Genomic DNA, 25,538 nt, shown 5'->3' with positions numbered 1-25,538 from the left:
TACTTGACCTGCCCAGTAGCACGTGTTACCATACACCCACTTTTTACAATTCTACCAGATTTTCTCCTATACTGTGTACCCTTTGCTGTTTGCCGATTATCCAAAAAACAACTCTTCCCCTGTCATATAACGCCTTTGTCCCCGTAGCGTTCTAAAACCACAAAAAATGACATTAGTGACCACAGCATCTATCTTTGGAAACTTGTGTGCTCTTTAAGAACCCACTTCCTGTTTGCGACTGTTTGAGGTAAACTGTCCCTACTATTTCGACCCTGCATAAACCTTAATTTGCCTGTTGTTGTTTGGACCCATGCTGCTTTGCCGTAGTTTTCTCTTTGTTGTTCCCGAGTATAACGGAAGTTGATGGCTAATGGCTCTGCTTTTATTACTTACTACCCATTAAATTTATATTCCATGCTGAAAATTTGTTATTATTGAAATCAGATGATATTACTTCTTATTCACTAGCAACAAGAGCTCCTATTTCTTAATTAATAAAAACAAACTTATTATTATTTTTATTCTGTAAGATTTTGAATCTTACAGTTTATTTCCAAGATAATCTTCTCTTTTCTTTATAAATTTCAATAGCATGCATAAGCATTTTTAATGGAACGCACAAATTGCAACTAACATGATTTGCTAGGTAACAAGTTTACAAAGCTTTAAAAAAAAAGGAACGAAGAGAAGATTCTGAAAATTTATTTATGTTTTTTATACGATTGAAGATTTCAGTAAAGGGCAAACACATTTTACCATAATAACGTAAAAACCCACACAATTCCAGCTATCAGTGTTTTCACAAATGCACTAACATCGAGTTCACTACCCATTTATAATTGCTTGCAGTAACGGAAAAGCCCAATAAACCGGAAAGTGCAAATTGTTTTTGTTTTATGGTCGTGACTTCCAGAAATGTGCTTTAAAAAAATATCACAAAGCCGTTCATAATTGGTTCTTATAACATAACAATGATAACATGATAACAATGAAAGTGTAGTGCGTTTAATGATTTGAATTGGTAACTAATTCAAATTATGATATAAAAACGACCTTTTAGGGAGTTATAGCGAAAATTTGAACTTCCGAGGTCATGGAATGAATTACCAAAAAACAATGTGTTATTGGGTTTGCATTACGATATTTTCGTGATACGGTGGTAACGGATTAATATCATAAAGCGGGGTACACTGTATTGTATAGCTATGCATGTGATTTGAAATCTGGTATTTAAGAATGTTTAACATTCATTTTTTGCAATTAATGTTCATATGTTCGATTTTGTTGATATTTGATACTTGGTGGGGGGGGGACTCGTAAAGCGAGAACTTTTTTTTTTTTTTTTTTTTTTATGAAAACCCCAAACACGAAAGGTATCAAAACCTATAGTACTTAGTACCGTGCATGGGTTGAAGGAGAAGTATGGGGGGAGGGGGGGATGCCGGAAACTTTGCTCCGTGTATATATTACTATCTGCATGTTTCTCCTTGCATTAATTTAATTATTTATTTATTTTTAACCTATCTATCACATAGGGGGCACCGCATATTATTTTGACGACTATTACATTATGTCCTAGATACGGTCAATATGTAGTATGTATTATTTATTTAATCTAATTTTAATCATTAAATTACGTTCTCTGTCGGGTCAACGATGATTAATATATGCTTACATTTATATTTTACTTATATTTCTTACCTTTGATTCTAATATTTCTAAATTTTCTTAACTTTTATCATCATTCGATTTATATTTGGCCTATACTGATTTATATTTGGTTTAGATTTAAATTACTTAGCATATATTGATCATCACAGAAACAGAGAACCTCTTGTCGTTTTTTGCCTTCATTCTGGGTGGTTGGCCCCAGTTGAAGTTATCTAGATTGTCGGTAAAAAGCGATAATTTTTTTTTTTGCATTTTCTTAGGTCCCTGATGGTATTATTATTGGATTGATTTACTTTTTCTAATAATTTTCTATTATCCTTAATATTCTATAGACATTATGGGTGTATTGCATGATTGCTTGCAACTGCATTGACCCATAAATATTAGTTACAGTTATTGTCATTTTAACTTTCTTTCTTTCCTTTTTTATCGCTAATATAATTATAAATATATATATATATATTACATCAATTTATAAGAAGGGCGATCGGAAAAGCTGTTCAAATTACAGAGGAATATGCATCTGAACCCACAGTTAAAGATCCTTGGAAAATGGATCAGGAACCATAACCATTTAGAAGCCCGAATCAAGGTATCAGAAGAACAAAGTGGTTTTTAAGCTGGGAGGTCATGTATAGATCATATCTCAACAGTATGACAGATCCTTGAAAAATGCCAATCAAAAGAGAAAAAAATCTTTATGATTTTCATTGACCTTGAAAAGGCATATGACAGCGTTCCAAGAAAACTCTTATGGGAAGCACTGAAAGAGGCAAATATTGATGCACAACTGATTAACATTATTAAGGCAATTTACAGGAATAATAGATGCAGAATTAAAGGGGAATCAGCTTTGTCACCTGAATTCCACATTTCAAAAGGCTTATTACAAGGTTGTTGCATGTCGCCAACACTTTTCAAAATTTATATTGACATCTACCTAAGATCCTGGTCAAAAAAATGTAATAAAATGGGATTGCCGATTAATAAGAACACCTATATTCACAATTTACTTTTTGCAGATGATCAGGTGGTGATAGCACAAGACTTAGAAGATGCAAAGTATGCATGTCGCCAATTGTTTGAGGAATATAAACAATGGAGTCTAAAAATAAATTTTAGCAAGACTGAAATGTTGTGTTCAGGGCCAGGACACGTTCTAAATATTGCAGGTTTTAAAATCAAACAAGTCGATAAATTCAAATATCTGGGATCAATCTTACAAAGTGATGGATCATCCCAAGTAGAGATCAATAAGAGAATTACAGACGGCAGAAAGGCTATTGGCATGTTAAACTCTGTTCTGTGGAGCAAAAATATCCTAAATAAAACAAAGAAACTTATATTTCAAACGATTGTACAAAGTCTTCTATTGCATGGAGCGGAAATCTGGACATTGAATAGGCGAGCAGAAAACAAATTGCTCTCCACAGAAATGGATTTTTGGAGACGCTCAGCAGGAACTTCTAGAAGAGACAGAAAACGGAATGAAGACATAAGGGAAAAAATGGAAGTGAGAAAGACTATTATTGACACCATCAAAGAAAAGCATCTAACATGGTATGGACATGTAAAACGGATGCAAGGAAACAGATATCCAAAGGCTATCTTGGATTGGATACCTCCTGGAAGAAGGAGAAGAGGAAGACTTAGGAGGACATGGATGGATGGAGTACGGGAGTGCATGACAGCCCGAGGCTTAACTGACCAAGACACCTTGAACCGCACTTTATGGCGGAAAAAATTCCTGACAAGAAATAACTTGTAGGCTGAGGAAACCCATTGTAAATGGAAACACTCCTCTTGAAGATATATATATATATATATATATATATTTGTTCCTCTGTTGTGTCAACTGTAAATTACATACTGGCTTTCTATATATTCTATTAATCTTGATAAACTTTATTGTCAATTAAATTGTACTTTTAACTCTATATATATATATATATATATATATATATATATATATATATATGACGACTTAATCGTAACAAATAATTAATACATAACTATAGTGGTACACGTGATACGGAAATTATATAAAGGGAATTCGTAGAAAGCACTAGATACCGAAAAAATAAATATAGCGTTATAACTGTTTTGGGATATAACTTAAGGATTTAATTTTGTTTTGAAATTTTATTGAATTAAATCGGAATAATGACTCAGACCAGAGCAGCAAAGCAAAAGGCTCAAGCTAATGGGAGTGCTGTGGTTCAGGGGAGAACTGGGGGGGGGGGGGGGGGGGGGGGGCAGTTGCCCTCTGAATCACAGCCTTTTAAAATGCACTGTTTGCTTGATGTTTGCGGAGCAGTCGGGTACGGGACATGATACTGCCAAGGGGGATGTCTTTGTGTGTGTGCACGATGTAAGGAGTGCAAGAAAATCAGGCGACAACTCAGCGTTGTTATGGGCCTTTATGAGAGCTTGAAGGACAGGGTGGATGCCCTCGAAGGAAATAAATTGAGGGGCCCACCAAGCTCTCAGCCGCCCACATCAACACCAGAGATTGCACTTGGTCATCAGGCAACACAGAGGCAGCCCCCTAGGCAGAATGCGCTGGTCCCACAGGAACTAGTAGTTGTTGGTGACTCTATTGTCAGGGAAGCGGGGAACATGCTTTGCAAAAAGGATAGGTGGAACAGGACAAGGGTATGTCTGCCAGGGGCAAAGGTTGGTGATGTTGTAGAGCGGATATGATCTTTTAAGGGCACAAAAGGTGATATAGTTGTACACGTTGGCACAAATGATATTAAGAGTAGGAGACCAGCGGAATTACTTAGCAAGTACAGGTCACTATTGAAAAAAAGCCGTGAATTAGGGTTGAATTTGAAAGTGTCTGCAATTCTGCCCAGACACAATGGGAGGGAGTATATGATGAGAGCCTTGTCGATGAATTCGGCCCTGGAGGGATTGTGCAAGGCTAAAGGGTAGAATTTTTTTCAGCCTGGACTGTACTTGTTAACAGGAGAGATTGCTTCTACAGGGATGGGATACACTTAAATAGAAAGGGTGCAAGAATTTTTGCTGATGCTGTCGAGGCAGAGTTAGGTGGGTCGGAAAACTGCTAGTTCGAGGGGATACAAGGACTAATAGATTAACAGTAGCCACTGGCAGAGGTGGAAGTGATTCTTGCACTGCTTCTATTGAAATAAGCAGAAGCCTGAAAAACAAGATGCAGGATATTTCAGAGACTGCTGGGAATCATTGGGGTACAAGTAAACACATGGGTTGTGTTAGGGTGGCTAAGAGGAAGAGCAGGTGCATGTATACTTGCATGTACACCAATGCTAGGAGTTTGGTAAATAAATTTGATGAATGTGAGGTATTGCTCAACACATCAAAGGCAGATATTATTGGGATATCAGAGACGTGGTGTCACACAGATATAAGGAATGCGGAACTGGAATTTGGGGAATACAATGTGTATAGAAAGGATAGACAGGACAGGAGGGGAGGAGGGATTATGCTATTAGTTAAGAAACACATAAAGTCCAAGGAAGTGAAGCCAGTCGACATTGATGGACAGGGCAGTGTCGAGTCAGTTTGGTGTGACATAAGCATAGGGAAATCAAAATTGAGAGTAGGGGTGTGCTATAGGCCTAATGACTCTGATGAGTATAATAAGATATTGTACAGGGAAATAGAGTGGGCCAGTAAATCAGAGAGTCTTATAATGGGGGATTTTAATTTCCCAGATATTGACTGGAATTTGTGGGTTGGTCACTCGCACACTAGCAAGGCTTTTGTGGATTTATTGGATGATTGTTTTCTACACCAGCATTTTCAGGAGGCAACTAAAGAGAGTAATACTGTTGATCTGATTATCAGTAGTGATTCTTCATGTATTAAGAATCTGTAGATAAAGGAACCACTAGGTGGCAATGATTACAGTGTGCTGATGTGGGATTTACTCAAAGAGGTTACTACCATCCGGAGTAAAGGGAAGGGTTTTTGTTTTCGTAAAGGCGACTATGATGGTCTGAGACAGTATTTAAATTCTATACAGTGGGACCAACTGATGATGTTACCAACAGCAAACTCAAAATGGGAAGCATTCAAGGAACTAATCTTGGAGGCTACCAGGCTTTACATACCAACTAAGAAATATTGTTCAAGGTTTAGGCCTAAATGGTTGTCAGATGAACTAAAGGGATGTGTGGCAGAGAAGAAAAATGCATGGGATACATACAAATTAATGGGTGACATGGAAGCCTATGATAGATATAAGTTGGTCTGTAACCAAGTCACAAAGGAGATTAGGCAGGCAAAGGCAGACTACGAAAAATCCTTGGCAAAGGATGCAAAGAAAAACAGAAAAGAGTTCTTCACCTATTTAAACTCAAGAAGGAAAGGGATGAATCAGATTGGTCCACTGGATATTGATGGTTCACAGTTGAGGATCCTGCTCAGGTGGCTAACAATCTAAACGAGTATTTTGCATCTACATTCACGCATGAGGAGTTATTCAGGAAGGAGAATGATGTAGGTAAAATAAACATTGGCAGTGAGCTGGATGATTTTGTAATAACTGAGAGGAAAGTGGAGGAGAAATTGTTGAAGATAAATACAAGGAAGATACCTGGGGTGGATGGGATCTATCCAGTTATATTAAAGGAGGCAGCAAAGGAAGTAAGCAAACCCCTAGCCATAATTATGAGAGCTTCTTTGGACTCAGGGGAGGTACCCATAGACTGGAGATGTGCAAATGTAACCCCAATTCACAAAGGAGGATCAAAGGCTGACACAAGTAATTATAGACCTGTTAGTTTAACTTCTGTTCCAGGTAAATTAATGGAGGCACTGGTTAAAGAAGCACTGCAGGATCATCTAGACAAGAATTCAGTTATAGCTCAGACGCAGCATGGTTTTGTTAAGGGCATGTCTTGCCTGACCAATTTGATTGGATACTATGATGTAGTCACAAAAGAACTGGATGCAGGGAATAACTTTGATATTATATATTTGGATCTTAGAAAGGCTTTTGATACTGTTGCACATGGAAGACTGCTGCACAAATTGGAGCAGTGTAGCATTGGAGGCAAATTGCTGCTATGGATAAGGGGATGGTTGAGTGGCAGAAGACAGAGAGTGGTAATCAATGGACACTGCTCAACATGGACTAATGTTATTAGTGGAGTTCCTCAGGGTTCAGTGTTGGGTCCGTTGTTGTTTTCGGTGTTTATGAATGATATTGATGATGGGATATCAAGTTTAATGTCCAAGTTTGCAGATGATACAAAGGTTGGCAGGGTTGTTAAGGACACCACTGATGCTATGCTGCTGCAACAGGATCTGGAAAGGTTGAACAGATGGGCTGAGAGGTGGCAAATGAAGTTTAACATTGACAAATGTAAAGTACTACATATGGGAAACAGTAACCCCAGAGCAACGTATCAACTCTGCGGTTGATAGTGGTGGAGAATGAAAAGAACCTGGGGGTAATTGTGCAGGCAGATATGAAGTTCTCTGAGCAGTGCAGACAAGCTGCAAGAGTAGCTCATGGTGTCTTGTAAATGATATACAGGAATTTTTCTAGCAGGGATAAGGAGGTGATTATTCCCTTGTATAAGGCAATGGTTAGGCCACATCTTGAGTACTGTATACAGGTCTGGAGGCCTCATTTCAAGAAGGATGTAGAGCTGCTGGAACGGGTATAGAGAAGGGCAACAAGATTAGTGAATGGAACAAAGGGTTGCTCTTACGAAGATAGGCTTAAGTTTTGCAAATTACAGAGTCTGGAGACTAGGCACCGGCGAGGTGATCTGATAGAGGTGTGTAAGGCTTTGAATGGTTTGAGCATGCTCAGTGCCAATGGGATTCTTCACCTTGCTCAGAATAATCAGCTCAGAGGGCATAAATTCAAATTGAGGAAGGACGGATGTCGGATAGATGTGCGGAAATTTGCCTTTGGCCAGCGGGTGGTTGGTTGGTGGAACCGACTTCCATCACTTGTTGTTGAAGTTGATAGCCTAAACAAATTTAAGGCTCATCTGGACAGGTATTTCGAGCGAACGGAGGGGTGAAATGGGAGTGGTGTGTGTTTTTTTTTTTTTTTTGGCTGATGCTGAATAAGCTTGCTTTCTTGCATCATATGCCTCTACTAATGCTAATGCTATATACTTCCCTTACACCCTTATTTTCACATGTATTTTAATTTATATTTCGCAAAATTTTTTTCCCTCCTTAATGCTATTTATTAATTTTATTTTGCCACGGTAAAATAGAATTAATAAATAGCATGGCACGTACTTTATGTTGGCCAGAGGACACTATATTGTCACCTTGTTGTGCAATTCTGCTGGTTGACACTAGTATTTTGACACTAGGTTGACACTGGGGGGAGACAAAGACCAATAGATTGACAGTAGCCACTGGCAGAGGTGAAAGAGATTCTTGCACTGCTTCTATTAGAATGAGCAGAAGCCTGAAAAACAAGATGCATGGTATTTCAGAGACTGCTGGGAGCCATTGCGGTACAAGTAAACACATGGGTTGTGTTAGGGTAGCTAAGAATAGAAACAGGTGCAGGTATACTTGCTTGTACACCAATGCTAGGAGTTTAGTAAATAAATTTGATGAATTTGAGGTATTGCTCAAAACATCAAAGGCAGATATTGTTGGGATATCAGAGACGTGGTGTCACACAGATATAAGGGATGCAGAACTGCAATTTGGGGAGTACAACGTCTACAGAAAGGATAGACAGGATAGGAAGGGGGGAGAGGTTATGCTATTAGTTAAGAAACACATAAAAACCAAGGAAGTGAAGCCAGTCGACATCGCTGGACAGTGCAGTGTGGAGTCAGTTTGGTGTGACATAAGCATTGGGAGATCAAAATTGAGAGTAGGAGTGTGCTATAGGCCTAATGACTCTGATGAGTATAATAAGGAACTGTACAGGGAAATAGAGTGGGCCAGTAAATCAGAGAGTCTTATAATGGGAGATTTTAATTTCCCAGATATTGACTGGAATTTGGGGGCTGGTTACTCACACACTAGCAGGGCTTTTGTGGATTTATTGGATGATTGTTTTCTACATCAGCATGTTCAGGAGGCAACTAGAGGGAGTAATACTCTTGATTTGATTATCAGTAGTGATTCTTCATGCATTAAGAATCTGCAGATAAATGAACCACTAGGTGGCAGTGATCACAGTGTGCTGAAGTGGGATTTACTGAAAGAGGTAACTACCATTAGGGGTAAAGGGAAGGGTTATTGCTTCCGTAAAGGCGACTACGATGGACTGAGACAGTATTTAAATTCTATACAGTGGGACCAACTGATGATGTTACCAACAGCAAATTCAAAATGGGAAGCATTCAAAGAACATATCTTGGAAGCTACTAGGCATTACATACCAACTAAGAAATATTGTTCAAGGTTTAGGCCAAAATGGATGTCAGATGAACTAATGAGGCATATGGCAGAGAAGAAAAATGCATGGGATACTTACAAATTAACACATGACACAGAAGCCTATGATAGATACAAGTTGATATGCAACCAAGTTACAAAGGAGGTTAGGCAGGCGAAGGCAGATTACGAGAAATCCTTGGCAAGGGATGCAAAGAAAAACAGCAAAGAGTTCTTTACTTATGTAAACTCTAGAAGGAAGGGGATGAATCAGATTGGTCCACTTGATATTGATGGGTCAACTGTTGATGATCCTGCTCAGGTAGCTAACAAACTAAATGAATATTTTGCATCGACATTCACACATGAGGAGTTATTCAGCAAGGGGAATGCCAGAGGTGTATTCAACTCTAGCAGTAAGCTACAGAACCTTGAAATAACTGGGAGTAAAGTGGAGGAGAAACTGTTGAAGATAAACACAAGAAAGGCACCCGCGGTGGATGGGATCTATCCAGTTATATTAAAGGAGGCAGCAAAGGAAGTAAGCAAACCCTTAGCCATAATTATGAGAGCTTCCTTGGACTCAGGGGAGGTACCCATAGACTGGAAATGTGCAAATGCGACCCCAATTCACAAAGGAGGATCAAAGGCTGACACAAGTAACTATAGACCTGTGAGCTTAACTTCTGTTCCAGGAAAATTAATGGAGGCACTGGTTAAAGAAGCACTGCAGGATCATTTAGACAAGACTTCAGTTATAGCTCAGACACAGCATGGTTTTGTTAAGGGGAAGTCTTGCCTGACCAACTTGATTGGATACTATGATGCAGTCACAAAAGAACTGGATGCAGGGAATAACTTTGATATTATATACTTGGATCTTAGAAAGGCTTTTGATACTGTTGCACATGGAAGACTGCTACACAAATTGGAGCAGTGTGACATTGGAGGCAAATTGCTGCTATGGATAAAGGGGTGGTTGAGTGGGAGAAGACAGAGAGTGGTAATCAATGGACACTGCTCATCGTGGACTAATGTTATTAGTGGAGTCCCTCAGGGCTCAGTGTTGGGTCCATTATTGTTTTCTGTATTTATAAATGATATTGATGATGGTATATCAAGCTTAATGTCCAAGTTTGCAGATGATACAAAGGTTGGCAGGGTTGTCAAGGACACTACTGACACTACACTGCTGCAACAGGATCTGGAAAGGTTGAGCAGATGGGCTGAGAGGTGGCAAATGAGGTTTAACATTGACAAATGTAAAGTACTACACATGGGAAACAGCAACCCCAGGGCAACGTATCAACTCTGTGGTACTACACTGACAGTGGTAGAGAATGAAAGGGACTTGGGGGTGATTGTGCAGGCAGATATGAAGTTCTCTGAGCAGTGCAGACGGGCTGCAAGAGTAGCTCATGGAGTATTGTCAATGATATACAGGAATTTTTCCAGCAGGGATAAGGAGGTAATTATTCCATTGTATAAGGCAATGGTCAGGCCACACCTAGAGTACTGTATACAGGTCTGTAGGCCTCATTTCAAGAAGGATGTAGAGCTGCTGGAACGAGTACAGAGAAGGGCAACAAGATTAGTGAATGGAACAAAAGGGTGCTCTTACGAGGAAAGGCTTAAGTTTTGCAAATTACAGTGTCTGGAGACTAGGCACCAGCGAGGTTATCTGATAGAGGTGTATAAAGCCTTGAATGGTTTAAGCATGCTCAATGCTGATGGGATTCTTCCTCTAGCTCAGAAAAATCACCTGAGAGGGCATAAATTCAAATTGAGGAAAGACAGATGTAGGATAGACGTGCGGAAATTTGCCTTTAGCCAGCGGGTGGTTGGTTGGTGGAACAGACTGCCATCCCTTGTGGTGGAGGTTGATAGCCTAAATAAGTTTAAGGCTCAGCTGGACAGGTATTTTGAACGAACAGAGGGGTGAAGTGGAAGTGGGGTTTTTTTTTTTTTTTTTTTTTGGCTGATGCTGCATAAGCTTGCTTTCTTGCATCAAATGCCTCTACTAATGCTAATGCTAATGCTATTGTGTGATATACGACAATATAATTTTTTATATAAATATTTATTTCTATATGGAGCTAAATTTTTTTTTTTTTTTTTTTTTCTATTTTACTTTTCTTTTCTCTGTAGCTGTTATTTACACTATTATGTAATTATGGTCGTTTGGCACTTCCTGTCTATCAGTGGGCCCTGGTCCATGAATAATTTTTTCCCATTGTTCCATTTTTCCTACTCATTCTTCCCCTTCTTTTATATATATATATATATTTTTTTTCTTTATAGGAAGTTTTAAAATTAAACTTAACATATCCTTCATAACTTATGTTACTAGTACCTTAACGTTAGCGCACTGCCCTTCACCATTACTAACTTATATATATATATATATAGATACTGGTGTTCAAAGAAAGTGCATCACCTAGGAACTTCACATTTTTAACCCTTTTTTACGATAGTATGTTACATTAATGACTAGCATTACAAATAGAAATATAAACAAAAGATATTTATTAATAATTGAGGCAAAGCTAAGTAATATTTGATAGGTGCTCTCAAAATATTCCAAAATGAGCATTTGCAACCTTTATGGGACGGTTTTGGTAAAAACTACAATTATGGCTGAAATGTTATCAGAAGCACTCAAATCTTAAGGTGGTAGATGACTTTCATCAACCGGTGAAATACCACCACTTTGCTTATTGGAGGCTTGAAGTGGTGAAACCCATGTTTAGTCTCTAGAGCAAAGTTTCCGGCATCCTCCCCCCCCATACTTCTCCTTCAACCTATGCACGGTACTAAGTACTATAGGTTTTGATACCTTTCGTGTTTGGGGTTTTCATTAAAAAAAAAAAAAAAAAAAAAGTTTCAGTTTTATTTTAAATGGAAAACAAATGAAAAGTTCTCCAGGTGCAAACTAATATTTAGTTGAACTGCCTCTGGCCCTGATGATAGCAGCACACCATCGAGGTCAATCGAGCACAAGATCAATTTCTAAAGATAATCAACTGATAGTTTGTGGTTCCAAACCCGAATTATGGCTTCTTGAAGTTCATGAAGGGTCTTTGGTTTCTCTCTGGCAACTGCAGATTCCACACGATGCCAACAGTTCTCTATAGGATTCAGGTCCGGTCTGATTCCTGGCTAGCTAACAGTTGTAATGGACCATTCTTCCAACCATTTTTTTCAACTGTAACAAATGTAAGCCATTACTGTTGAACCTCTAATGCAGAAATGAAGCTAAATTAACTAACAGAAGTGCCTACTTACATTTTTGCCTGATGACGAGGAGCAGAGTCATCCTGAAAGATTCAGTTACTTGGCAGTTTGAAATGGTCTCGAATGGTTGACAGCAGTTTGCCTTCCAATGTAGCCAGGTGTCCGTTGACATTTACATAATCTTTTATAAACAGCAGGAGACCTACTCTACAATACCGAATTGCATCCCCATATCATTTGGCTGATAGGGAATTTCACTGTAGACACCATACTATCTGGATGGTATTCCTCACCATATCTCCCATCAGAGCCATGCAGGTTGAATTTCTTCTCATCCGAGAAAATAACTGACTTCCTCTGCTTTGGGGTCCATTTGACATGCTCCTTACACCAAATTAATCGGGCCTTTTTCATTTTTTGTGTGAGGATGAACTTCTGCTTTCGGTCGATCACGACGAATTTTAAATATACAGTCATCCGTCGATTTGTGCACCTTGTGCAATGAAATTTTTGAGATGGTAGTTTGTGGCACACCTTGAAGGAAAAAAGTAGATCGCATCACAAATTAAGTTGGCCACTCCTGAACTATAATATGCTAATGGCACAAGCACTCTGCCACATTTGATGCTGTTTTTTTGTCTTTAATGCATTTAATGAAAATTTAATGCATTTAATGAAAATTATAATATGCTAATGGAACAAGCACTCTGCCACATTTGATGCTGTTTTTTTATCTTTAATGCATTTAATGAAAATTTAATTACCAGTTTATCAGAAATGTGTTTTGGTCCATTAAAATGAATATTACTCCATTAATCATGGGGAACTTTGAATGGATTAATATTCAAACACAATGAATAAAATTATTTCATGTATATAGATTTCTGATATGCTTTTTTTCTTCCCCTTCTGTTTTTTTCTTTATATGAAAACCCCAAACACAAGAGGTATTAAAACCTATAGTACTTTGTACCCTGCTTGGTTTGGAGGTCGAGAAGACAACCTCCTTTGAAATTGGACAGTAAATGGACGTTGGCTGGTAGTGGCACCTGTTCAGACTGCTTTGAAAGAGAGAGCGGGAATTATAGAAACCAATTCAGAAGAACAGTGCTCATCTGTAGAAAAGGCATGCAGCAGAAACAGTACGTCTATGAAACAGCGAGTGCAGAGCCTCTGTTAGAGATGAGTCATTAATTAACCTAGCTACCCCTCTTCTGAATGGAATCTAGAAGCCTGAGAGAGGTTTTAGGGGAACTTCCCCAGATGTGGGAACAATATTCCATGGTAGGGTGGATCTGCGATTTGTACAGAGTGAACAGCTGTTTGGAAGAAAAGTAACGCTGAGAGCAAAAGAGAAAACCAAGTTTTCTAGATGCAGCGGAAGCAATATTTGTAATGTGTTTGTGCCAAGAGAGATTAGAAGTCAGGGTAACCCCCAAAAGAGATGTATCATCTCTCCCCCACTCTTTGAGGAAAAGAGTGGGAAAAAAAACTGAACCTTGGGGAACACCAGCATTATTGGAAAAGTTAGAAGACAGAGAGCCATCTACCATCACCCTCAGTGAGCGATCAGAGAGAAAACTGGATAACCAATTACTAAAAACAGTTGGCAAACCATAAGATGGAAGCTTGTTTAGAAGATCTTTATGCCAAACACGATCGAAAGCCTTTGAGGTGTGAAGATCAACTACTTGTGTTTCACCGAACTTTTCCATTGAATTTGTCCATAAATGGGTAACATAGGCCAGAATATCACCAGTGGATGGACACTGACGGAATCCATACTGGCGATCAGTGATCAGACGGAAGGTTTCTAGATAGTTTAAGAGTTGGTGGTTGATTGATTTCTTCATTACTTTAGAAAGAGTAAAAGTAAATTCAATGGGACGATAATTGGATGGGAGGGATTTGTCACCCTTTTTAGGAACTGGCTGGATATGAGCAAATTTTCAAGCAGAAGGAAAAACACCTTTGGAATAAGAAAGTGAAAAAAGGTGGGAAAGAACAGGGGTGAGTCGAGGAGCACAGGTTTTGAAAATGAGTGGAGAAATACCATCAGGACCTGAAGCTTGCTGAGCATCAATTTTCGTCAAAGTCCTTCTGACATCCTTTTGATGGAAGACCATAGGAGGCATTGAATGGAGCATGTTGGGAATAGTGGGAGGTGTTTTACCAAGATCATTAGTACATGAGTTGGAAGAATAATGGGATGCTGCCAGCATCCCATTATTCTTCCAACTTTATCTATGGCTGAAGTGACAACAGAACCATCTGGTTTGGACAGAGGTGGGAGCAGAGATGGGCAAAATTTGCGGTCAATAGCTTTGGCAAGAGACCAGAATGTTCTGCAAATTTTCTGCTCTTAACTTGTTCAAAATCTAGTTTGGACTGATTAATAACTGCTTTACAATTGTTGCGAGCTTTTGTGTAGCTGAAAATGAAACTTAATAATTGGAAACAAGCCAATTAAGATATGCAACATGCTTCTCTTGTACTTTCTTAACACATTTATTGGAAAACCAAGGTTTGGATAAGGTACGAGATTCTAAAGTGGAGTGTGGAATAAAGGATTCTATTCCTACATGAATAATTTTACTGACACGATCTGAGCAAATGTTGACATCAGAAGTTTTGAAACAGTAATCCGACCAAAGAAAAGAAGAAAAAAACTCAAGTCATCCCATTTTACATTCTTCTAATGCCAAACAACATCAGGTTTGAAATAGCCATGAGATAAAGGCTCCATCGGAGAAGAGACAATCTCCAAGTTGTGATCTGAGGTGCCTTAAGGACCATTCACTTCAACCATATACTTAGAAGGGTTGTTTGTGAGAAAAAGATTAAGCATGTTGGCTGTATGGTTAGAATTGTCCGGTTTTTTTTTTTTTTTTTTTTGTAGGTAAATGAACAAACTGTGCAAGGTCATTAGTAATTGCAAAAGCCTCAGATCTCGACCAGCTGGGTCGGTGTGACCAGAAAACGGAAGCCAGCAGGAGTTGTGAACGTTAAAATCACTAAGGAAAATTCCCTCACTGTTAGTAAAGTTGGACTAGAGGATGTCATGTTACAAAGAGAGAAAGTCACATTTAAGAACAGAAGAGACAACAGATGAATTTGAAAGAATGGTGCAGAGATTTTAAGCCAGAGAAGATCGAAAAGAGGAGATTCTAAATTTCCAAATCTCTGGCAGGGAATGTCTGACGGGCATATGCACAAGTACCACCTATGAGGCGTAAGGAATCATACAGCGAATAATTTGGGCAACTGAGATGAGCAGTAGTTGAATCAACCGATAACTCAGATTCTGTCAGAAAAAGTACACTGGGTTTGGCAGACTGCAAGTGGAAATGGACATTGTTGAGAGGGGTCTCTGTAACCAGGTGGGCAGGTGCAGGAGTGCATAGCACACACTTCTTGATTATATCGGGGTTCGAGCCCGTGACCAAATACGGAGGATGCGGAAAGCTCAGGGAATTACCACCGCATATCCCCGGAGCAATATGGACTTAGTTGCTAATGCTCCTAAAAACCAAATAACAAACAAACAACATTGTTGTTAATGCTCCTAAAAACTAAATAACAAACAAACAACATTGTTGAGATTAGAACTGAGACCACGTATATTTGTGAAATCAACTAGGAACTTATCCAGTTTTGCTCACATTATTACATTTTTTTTCTGTTGTTTAACTTAATTGTTGGATAGACAATTTTGTATATATGCAACTAATAAAAAGGTAATTATCTTAAATATTCTCCATCCCTACTTTGTTCTACAGCAAACTGGAGCAAGGAAACAAAGTCCTGCTATATGCCTAACAGCAATTATAAAACACAATTATAAACATTTTCTTCGTTTATTCCAATCTTATCTTGAATTTTTTTCATTAAAAGACAATTATTAGCATTATTTGAAGCTTATGATGCAAAAAGGCAAGCTTATATAGCATCAGTGAAAAGAAAAAAAAGAAAGAAAGAAAAATCCTTTCCGTTTCACCCATCCATTCACTCCAAAAGTTTGTCTAGTTCAACTTTGAATTTATTTAAGCTGTCAACTTCCACTATGACAAATGGAAGTTAGTTCCAGCAGTCAACCACCCGCTGGCTAGAGGCAAATTTGTGCACATCTATTCTACAACTGTCTTTCCTCAGTTTGAATTTATGCTTCCTTAGGTGCGGTATCTGAGCAAGAGAAAGAATCCCATCAGCACTGAGCTTGCTCAGACCATTCAAGGTCTTATAAACCTCAGTCAGATCACCTTGCAGGTGCCTAGTCTCCAGATGCTACAATTTGCAGAACTTAAGCCTTTCTTAATAACAGCAACCCTTTGTTCCCCTCACCAATTTTTTTGTCCTTCTCGGTACTAGTTCCAGCAGTTCTACATCTTTCCTAAAATGAGACCTCCAGACCTGTATGCAGTACTCAAGGTGTGGCCTGACCATCATATTATACAAGGGGATAATCACCTCCTTATCCCTGCTAGCAAAATTTTTATATATCATTGACAAGACCCCATGAGTTACTCTTATAGCCTGGCTGCACTGCTCAGAAAACTTCATATCTGACTATATAATTACCCCCAGATCTTTTTCATTCTCCACTACCACACAGTTGGTATATTTCTCTGGGGTTACTGCTGCCCATATGCAGCACTTTGTATTTGTCAATTTATTATTTGACATTGGAATATTTTACATTAAAAGAAGTGAAAGGTAAAACAACTGAAATAATTGTAGATTAATAAGCAATTCGTAGTTAAAAATAAACTTAGATATTTAAGTTAATACATGAAAATTGGGAATGTTATCCTGAGTTAACAAACTATTACATTTAATGTTAAAATTATTAATAATGCTACTATTACCATTTAATTTAATATAAAATGTTATTATTACAACATTTAAATTTTCACTCTAAAATTCACTTTGAATAATGGCTAAAATTATATCAAATTATTGGCTAAATTGTGCATTAAATATAGGATTGAATTCAAGTTAAAAACATGCCAAAAGGAAATAACTGCTTTAATGGTTGTTGAAGCGATCATAATTTTGTTATTTGAACATGCTGAAGTGATTTTCATTAAATGTACACAGGCTCAATTGTTAATATCAAGTCTAGAATGAAAAACATTTTTGAAGAATCTTCTTGTTCTTTAACAAAGTGCAGCAGTACATCTCAACAAGTTAATGATTGTATTCATTGTCAAAAATAATTAATTGTAAAGTTCTCTGACCTAGTTGTCATGCCAGTGTATAAACAAGAAACTCTCTTTATATATATATATTTTGTGTTGCACAATTACTTTTTAATATGTCAGTTTTCACTTTGAATGAATTGTTTTATAAAAACCTTTGTTCATATGAAGTCTCTCAAAAGTGTGTTTGTGTGCATGTGCTTGCTTGCTTATTTTTGAAATTTTATTATAAAATTTGTTTTAAAATATAGAAACGTAGATATACGCTATTTCTCGTAGGGTTTTCCTTTCCTGTACCAACAAATCCGTGATGGCATTAATTTACGGCAGACTTGCAATCTCATCTTCAGTCTGTGTCGGTGGAATGAACATGTTGCTCTTCATGTAAGTAATTTTTGCTTAAATAATGAAATCTAATACCTTTAAATAAATTATACAATACACACACACGCGCACACACACACGCGCACGCACACACACACACACACACACACACACACACACACACACACACACACACACACAGGAGGTCCCTGGTATCAAGTATTCATTATCTGAATAACCCCACATTGTTATTATTTGGTGGGTTTTTTTTTTTTTTTTTTTAGGAGCATTAGCAACTAAGGCCATTTTGCTCCGGGGATATGCGGTGGTCATTTCCTGACCTTTCCACATCCTCCATATTTGGTGGTCACGGGCTCGAACCCCGGTCTAATCAAGAAGCGTGTGCTATGCACTGCTGCTCCTGCCCACCTGGCTATGGAGGTACCATAACCCTGCATTTATGAGGTTACAAATAATACATAAAAAAAATACAAAAACATTAAAAAAATGGTACTAGTATCTATGTGCTTTGTTTTGACTTATGTTGAAGCACCCCACTAGACACTTGACTATTTTTGTTCTACTCTTCCTGCAAACGTCTTGCTGGCTTGACTCCCTCTACCTACAGTCAGTTTTCGTTTACTGTTGCTTGTAGTTGATGCATCTGATATTTTCGACAATTTTTATGTTGAGTGAATTCTTTAGTTTTCTTATTTTTATTAATGCAAGTTAATAAAAAAATATTGATGATGAAACATCGTGAAAAAAAAAAAAAAAAAAGCCAATGCAAAATTTATGATTTAGATGTTAAATTATAAGTTATACTTCATAAAAGAAGTGGAGAAGTAGTAAATGATATCACATTTTCCCTTGAGTTCCCGGAAGCAACAATTCACACCATCCTAAACAATGAAGGAGATATCGAAAGAATATTATTTGGTTAAATTGACGAGAAAAAGGAGTGATGTACTATTAGAGATTATGGAAAAATGACTGTGACCCTGATAGAAGACCTTTAGAATACATGTAGTGAAAATTTGATCTCTGTTTTAAGTGGAATTTTCTGGAACCAATTATCCTTGGATAACGAGGAACCCCTGTACACACACACACACACACACACACACACACACACACACACACACACACACACACACACACACACACACACACACACACACACACACACACACACACACACACGGTATATAACCTTGTGTGTATTATATAACCCACAATATAATGACAGGAAAAATTAGTATGTAAATCTATTCTTTAATTTACCTTTTTGATTATACTACTTTTGATGTTTGTCTATTATGCCTGTTTCTCTGATCTTATTTAGATGTTTTTTGGAGGGTTCAGTTACCTGAATTATGCGTATTCATCATACAATCCATTATATCTTCTGGAAGATCTAGTATATTTCAGTACAAACATTGCTGTTTTCGTTTTCTTCAGGGGATTTGTCTCTCTTTCCACATAGGCTTTGAAATCATATTATCATATGAACTTATACTGAAAAGGAAAGATTTCTATGGTTTGCATAGACAAACAATAGAAATACATTAAATAATTGTTTCCACAATTTCCAAACCAAACATAATACATAAATATTTGGCCCTTTATGGTAATAATATACTAGTGTATCTTCCTGTAAGAATATCTTTTTGCATCCAAAACCAGTTTTATTGCTCTTTCAAGCAAATTGACATAATTTCCTGAAATGAACCTTCCAAACATGTATTCAAGAAATGGGTGTGACCATTGATTTGTACAATATAAATAATTATCTCTACTGGCAAAATTCCTCTATATCAAACGTTCCCAAAGTGCAGTGCATTCCTCCAGGGGTGGGGGATATTGTTTTAATTAAGCACGTTTTTAATGAAATACTGACACTAATTAGGTATGAAACATATTTTATTTCAATTTTTGAAATATATATTAATTTTTAAAAGTACATATACTCATATCTAAATTTTGTGAGATCTGTTTATTTGCACTTGCAGAGAATGGAGCACACTTCATATTAGATTCTATTACAACCCAAAGGCCCTTTCATTTTCAACAATGTTGTGTTGTCCTACAGTTTAATGATTGAATCTGGAATTGCTGTGTCTCAGATCGAGAACCTTGCATTTACTAGCATTAAAGTTTAATTCCCACATTTTAGACCACTTGTATAATTTGAAATTTCTATGTTTTTCCATAGCAGCATACTCCTTTTCTCATTGTTAACAGCCTTCCTCTACCTTTATATCTTCAATCATCAATATCATTAGAATTTACAAGAAAGGGGCCCAATCAAAGAAACTCTGAGAGAGACCCCCCCCCCCATTCACATCACTGGTCTATTCAGAGCATTGAACACTTATAATCGATCATTATCTTCTATCAGTTAACCATCCTTGATCCACTGCACCAACCTGTCTCCAGTGCTGCACTTCTCTATCTAATGCACTAGATGTTCTGGAACCATCAGAAGCCTCTCTTCTTCTTCCAGTCACATAGTTCCCTGAGGAGCTGTTGTGGCCATCAACAAAATCCTCTAACTGCATCGATCATAGGCTATACGAGCGGCATCGCATAATGTTACGCCCAAAAGTTCACTGAAAAAGAAGCCCCTCAAAAATCTAAATAAATAATATCAGTTATTCTCTACCATTTCCTTTGTGAATACCTTGTAATACCATACCAGATTGTTTAGACAATATCTTCTTTTAATAATGCTACGTTGTGTCTTCACTGTATCTTTAATCATACATTCCATATGTTTTTCTGCCGTAAAATAAGAGGTACCGGTTATAGTTTCCTGAATCGCTCTTCGAATTCCTTGTGTTTATAGATGGTACATTAGAAGGAGTAGTCTTATTATTAGGTGCAAATTATGCAAAAAATAAAGCTTATATAGCAGAGATTAAAAAAAAAAAAAAATCCTATTTCACCTATCAATCCCCTCCAGTAGTTTGGGGTAGGGGGGGTGATAGGTCCTTGTGCTGTCACCGACATTCTTTTGAGTATGTCAAGTTTGGACTTGCTATCTATGAGTCTAAATCACTGATGGAACTGATATTCAGTTGACACTCAAGTCAGGTGGACCATATTTCTGCAAAGTCCAGTAATTCTGTGACAACCAAATTCTCTGCTTGCACTTTCATGATGATGGGAATGTTAGTAATCCATAATCCCTTTGTGCTAGTCCTGAAATATGGCACCTTGTATACTGTAGGTGACCACCCAGGTGTGATCCAATGTAATCAGGGGTCAAGGTGTGGCAACCTGATCTTCCTTACATTTCAAGAGTACAGCTCTAAAGTGGTGTTCGCAGGTCGGCTGCTAGATAGTCCATCAGCCCAAACCTATTGGTAACTTTCTAGGAGGCTTCCAGATCAGCTACTGTATAATGTCAATCCGAGTAGTGTGAAGTACCTCCGTAGCCAGGTGGGCAGGAGCAGCAGTGCGTAGCACACGCTTCTTGATTAGACTAGAGTTCGAGCCCGTGACCACCAAATACGGAGGATGCGGAAAAGTCAGGGAATGACCACTGCGTATCCCCAGAGCAATTGCTAGAACGAGAAGGGCAACAAGATTGGTGAGGGAAACAAAGGGGTGCTCTTACCAAGAAAGGCTTAAGTTCTGCAAATTGCAATGCCTGGAGAGTAGGCACCTGTGGGGTGATCTGATTGAGGTGTATAAGGCCTTGAATGGGTTGAGCAATCTGAATGCTGATGAGATTCCTTGTCTTGCCTAGACCAAGAACCTGAGGGGGGCACAGTTTCAAATTGAGGAAAGATAGTTGTAGAATAGATGTGTGGAAATTTGCCTTTAGCCAGCGAGTAGTTGATTAGTGGAACAGGCTTCCATCTTTTGTTGTGGAAGCTAATAGCCTAAATAAATTTAAGGCTGAGCTGGACATTCATTTGGAACGAATGGAGGGATGAAATGGGAAGGGTTTTTTTTTGGCTGATGCATAAGCTTGCTTTCTTTCATCGTATGCTTCTACTAATGTTAGTGATAATTCTCCTAAAAACCAAACAACAAACAAATCGAGTAGTGTGTATATGTGGAGGGCACTGTCATGGCCAGACAATGTCATTTTGTGTTCACCATATCCAAATACTACTGAATACATGAATAACGAAACTAATAGAACAAATTTCTCTGCAAAAAAGATTTGCAGAGGTTGTCCTTGGTCCTTGAGGTTGTCACAGACATTCTCTCAGATATGCCAGACAAGCTGTTTTTGCTACCTGGGAGTCTAAAAAGGTGGTACTTGTGCATATGTCCATTCTGATATTCCCTGTCAGAGACTTGGCAATTTGGAATCTCCTCTCTTTGATCTTCTCTGGCTTAAAATCTCTCTACCTCATTGTGTAAAATTCATATGTTGTCTCTACCGTTCTCCCAACTCCACTAATCACTTGGAGCTCTTTGACTTCCTCTCTTTGCAACTTGACTTTCTCCAGTCCAACTTTCCTAACAGTGAGGTAATTTTCCTTGGTGATTTTAACGTTCACAACTCCAGCTGGCTTCCATTTTCTAGTCACACCGACCCAGCAGGTCGAGATGCTGAGGCTTTTGCAATTACTAATGACCTAGCACAGATTGTTCATTTACCTACAAGAATACCGGACAATCCTAATCATACAGCCAATACGCTTGATCTTTTTCTCACAAACAACCCTTCTAAGTACAAGGTTGAAGTGAGAGGTCCTTTAGGCACTTCAGATCACAACTTGGTGATTGCCTCTTCTCCAATGGAACCTTTATCTCATGGCTATTCCCAACCTCGTATTGTTTGGCATTACAAGAATGCAAAATGGGATGACCTGCGAGACTTCTTTTCTTCTTTTCCTTGGTCTGATTACTGTTTCAAAACTTCTGATGTCAACGTTTGCTCAGATCGTGTCAGTGAAATTATTCTTGCAGGAATGGAATCCTTTTTCCCACACTCCACATTAAAATCTCGTCCTTTATCTAAACCTTGGTTTTCCAATAAATGTGCTTAGGCTGTCCAAGAGAAGAACGTTGCATATCATAATTGGCTTGTTTCTAATTCTTCAGTTTCATTTTCTGCGTACACCAAAGCTCGCAACAATTGTAAAGCAGTTATTAATCAGTACAAACTAGAGTTTGAACAGGCTAAGAGTAGTAAACTTGCTTCTTGCCCTAATGGTAGCCGAGCATTCTGGTCTCTTGCCAAAGCTATTGGCCGCAACTTTTGCCCATCTCTGCTCCCACCTCTGTCCAAACCAGATGGTTCTGTTGTCACTTCAGCCAAGGATAAAGCTGACCTGCTAGCATCCCATTTTTCTTTGAGCTCATGTATTAATGATCTTGGTAAAACACCTCCCACCATTCCTAACACGCTCCATTCAATGCCTCCTGTGGTCTTCCGTCAAAAGGATATCAGAAGGATTTTAATGAATCTTGATGCTAAGAAAGCTCCAGGTCCTGATGGTATTTCTCCACTTGTTCTCAAAACCTGTGTTCCTGAACTTACTCCTATTCTTTGCCGCCTTTTTTCACTTTCTTATTCCAAAGGTGTTTTTCCTTCTGCTTGGAAATTTGCTCATATCCTGCCAGTTCCTAAAAAGGGTGACAAATCCCTCCCATCCAATTATCGTCCCATTGCAATTACTTCTACTCTTTCTAAAGTAATGGAGAAATCAATTAACCGCCAACTCTTAAACTACCTAGAAACCTTCCGTCTGATCAACGATCGCCAGTATGGATTCCGTCAGTGTCGATCCACTGGTGATATTCTGGCTTATGTTACCCATTTATGGACTAATTCAATGGAAAGGTTCGGTGAAACACAAGTAGTTGCTCTTGACATCTCAAAGGCTTTTGATCGTGTTTGGCATAAAGGTCTTCTAAACAAGCTTCCATCTTATGGTTTGCCAACTGTTTTTAGTAATTGGTTATCCAGTTTTCTCTCTGATCGCTCACTGAGGGTGATGGTAGATGGCTCCCTGTCTTCTAACTTCTCCACTAATGCCGGTGTCCCCCAAGGTTGAGTTCTTTCCCCCACTCTTTTCCTCTTGTATATCAATGACCTTCTTCCATTGACTGAAATCCTATCCATAGTTTTGCCGATGATAGCACATTGCATTCAACTTTCCATTTTGAGAAACCTTGTCCATCTCAATCAGCTTCAAGTTCTCGAAAATCTGCTGCCAATTCCTTAAATGCCGATCTTCAGGTAATTCTCCAGTGGGGCAAAGACAACTTAGTTGATTTCAACCCTTCTAAAACTCAATCTTGTCTTTTATCTCGCAAAAAGGATTCTTCTGCTCCTATGCTTATCTTTAGTGATACTCCGATTTCTAGGCAAAATGATATCTCTCTTTTGGGGATTACCCTGACTTCTAATCTCTCTTGGCACAAGCACATTACAAATATTGCTTCCTCTGCATCTAAAAAACTTGGTTTTCTCTTTCGCTCTCGGCGTTACTTTTCTCCCAAACAGCTGCTCACTCTGTATAAATCGCAAATCCGCCCTGCCATGGAATATTGTTCCCACATCTGGGGTGGTGCCCCCAAAACCTCTCTCAGGCTTCTTGATTCCATTCAGAAGAGGGCAGTTAGGTTAATTAATGATTCATCTCTAACAGAGTCTCTCCACTCGCTGTCTCATAGACGCACTGTTTCTGCTGCATACCTCTTCTACAGATACTTCCATGGGCACTGTTCTTCTGAATTGGCTTCTATAATTCCCGCTCTCTCTTTCAAAACAGTCCGAACACGTGCCGCCACCAGCCAACATCCATTTACTGTCCAACTTCAAACCCACAGAACCAACTTTTCATCTTCCTCATTTATTCATTCAACAGCCGTTTTCTGGAACAACCTTCCTTCATACGTATTTCCTGAAAATTACAATCTACAGAAGTTCAAGTCCAATATCAACAAATATCTTCTTTCGTCTTCTCAACCTCCAACCCAAGCACGGTACTAAGTACTATAGGTTATAATACCTCTCGTGTTTGGGGTTCACATAAAAAAAAAAAAAAAAAAAAACTGTTCCTCATTCATTTCACAAATATATGTGGTCTCAGTTCCAATCTCTTGATGTCCATTTCCACTTATGGTATGCCAAAAATCACATACTTTTCCTGACAGAATCCCAATTATCAGTTGCCCTAATTATTCAGAGTATGAATCCTTTTGCTTTAAAGGTTGTACCTGTGCATATATCCACTCCGATATTCCCTGTCAGAGACTTAGTAATTTGGAATCTGCTCTTTTCAGTCATCTCTGGCTCATAACACATAATCAGATTTACATGCAACCCACTTAGGTCTGTAATTTCTTTGTACTTTTTTCTTACTCCTCATTCTTTCTTCCATCTTATAACTCTAGTTATTGTAACATTTTATGTTATTGTAACAGTAATGGAAATAACCATTAGTGTAAGCTGTATGGCCATTATGTAAAATTAATATGTTACTACCATGAGATACAGCAGTCAGGCTGAGCCTTATGCAGTGAACACTACACCTAACATTGTCATATTTCATACATCTATAACACACAGAAATACACAAGTTTATGTTGCATATAAACATATACCAACTGTGTGGTACTACACTTAGGATGGTAGAAAATGAAAAAGACCTGGGAGTAATTGTCCAGTCAGATATGAAGTTTTCTGAGCAATGCAGACAGGCTGTAAGAGCAGGTCATAGGGTTTTTTCAATGATATACAGGAATTTTGAAAAATGAAAATGAAAAAATGAAAAAGAC

The 25,538-nt window shown here is 38.2% G+C and overlaps 1 protein-coding gene across 1 annotated transcript in view; it reads left to right on the top strand.

Moving 5' to 3' along the window:
• The window catches only part of puf (ubiquitinyl hydrolase 1 puf), a 1,022,896-nt gene that overhangs the window by 650,349 nt on the left and 347,009 nt on the right, over positions 1 to 25,538 (top strand). Inside the window, exon 58 of the mRNA XM_090376705.1 lies at positions 17,742 to 17,846. Within this exon, the coding sequence (XP_090232831.1) occupies positions 17,742 to 17,846 (105 nt within the window). The remainder of the gene's footprint in view (positions 1 to 17,741; positions 17,847 to 25,538) is intronic.

Source organism: Mastigoproctus giganteus, chromosome 6 (assembly GCF_048544385.1).
Source record: "Mastigoproctus giganteus isolate SK-2022 chromosome 6, ASM4854438v1, whole genome shotgun sequence".
Classification (NCBI taxonomy): Eukaryota; Metazoa; Arthropoda; class Arachnida; order Uropygi; family Thelyphonidae; genus Mastigoproctus; species Mastigoproctus giganteus.
The sequence above is the reverse complement of the archived record's forward strand: the minus strand, read 5'-3'. Positions and strand labels throughout refer to the sequence as shown.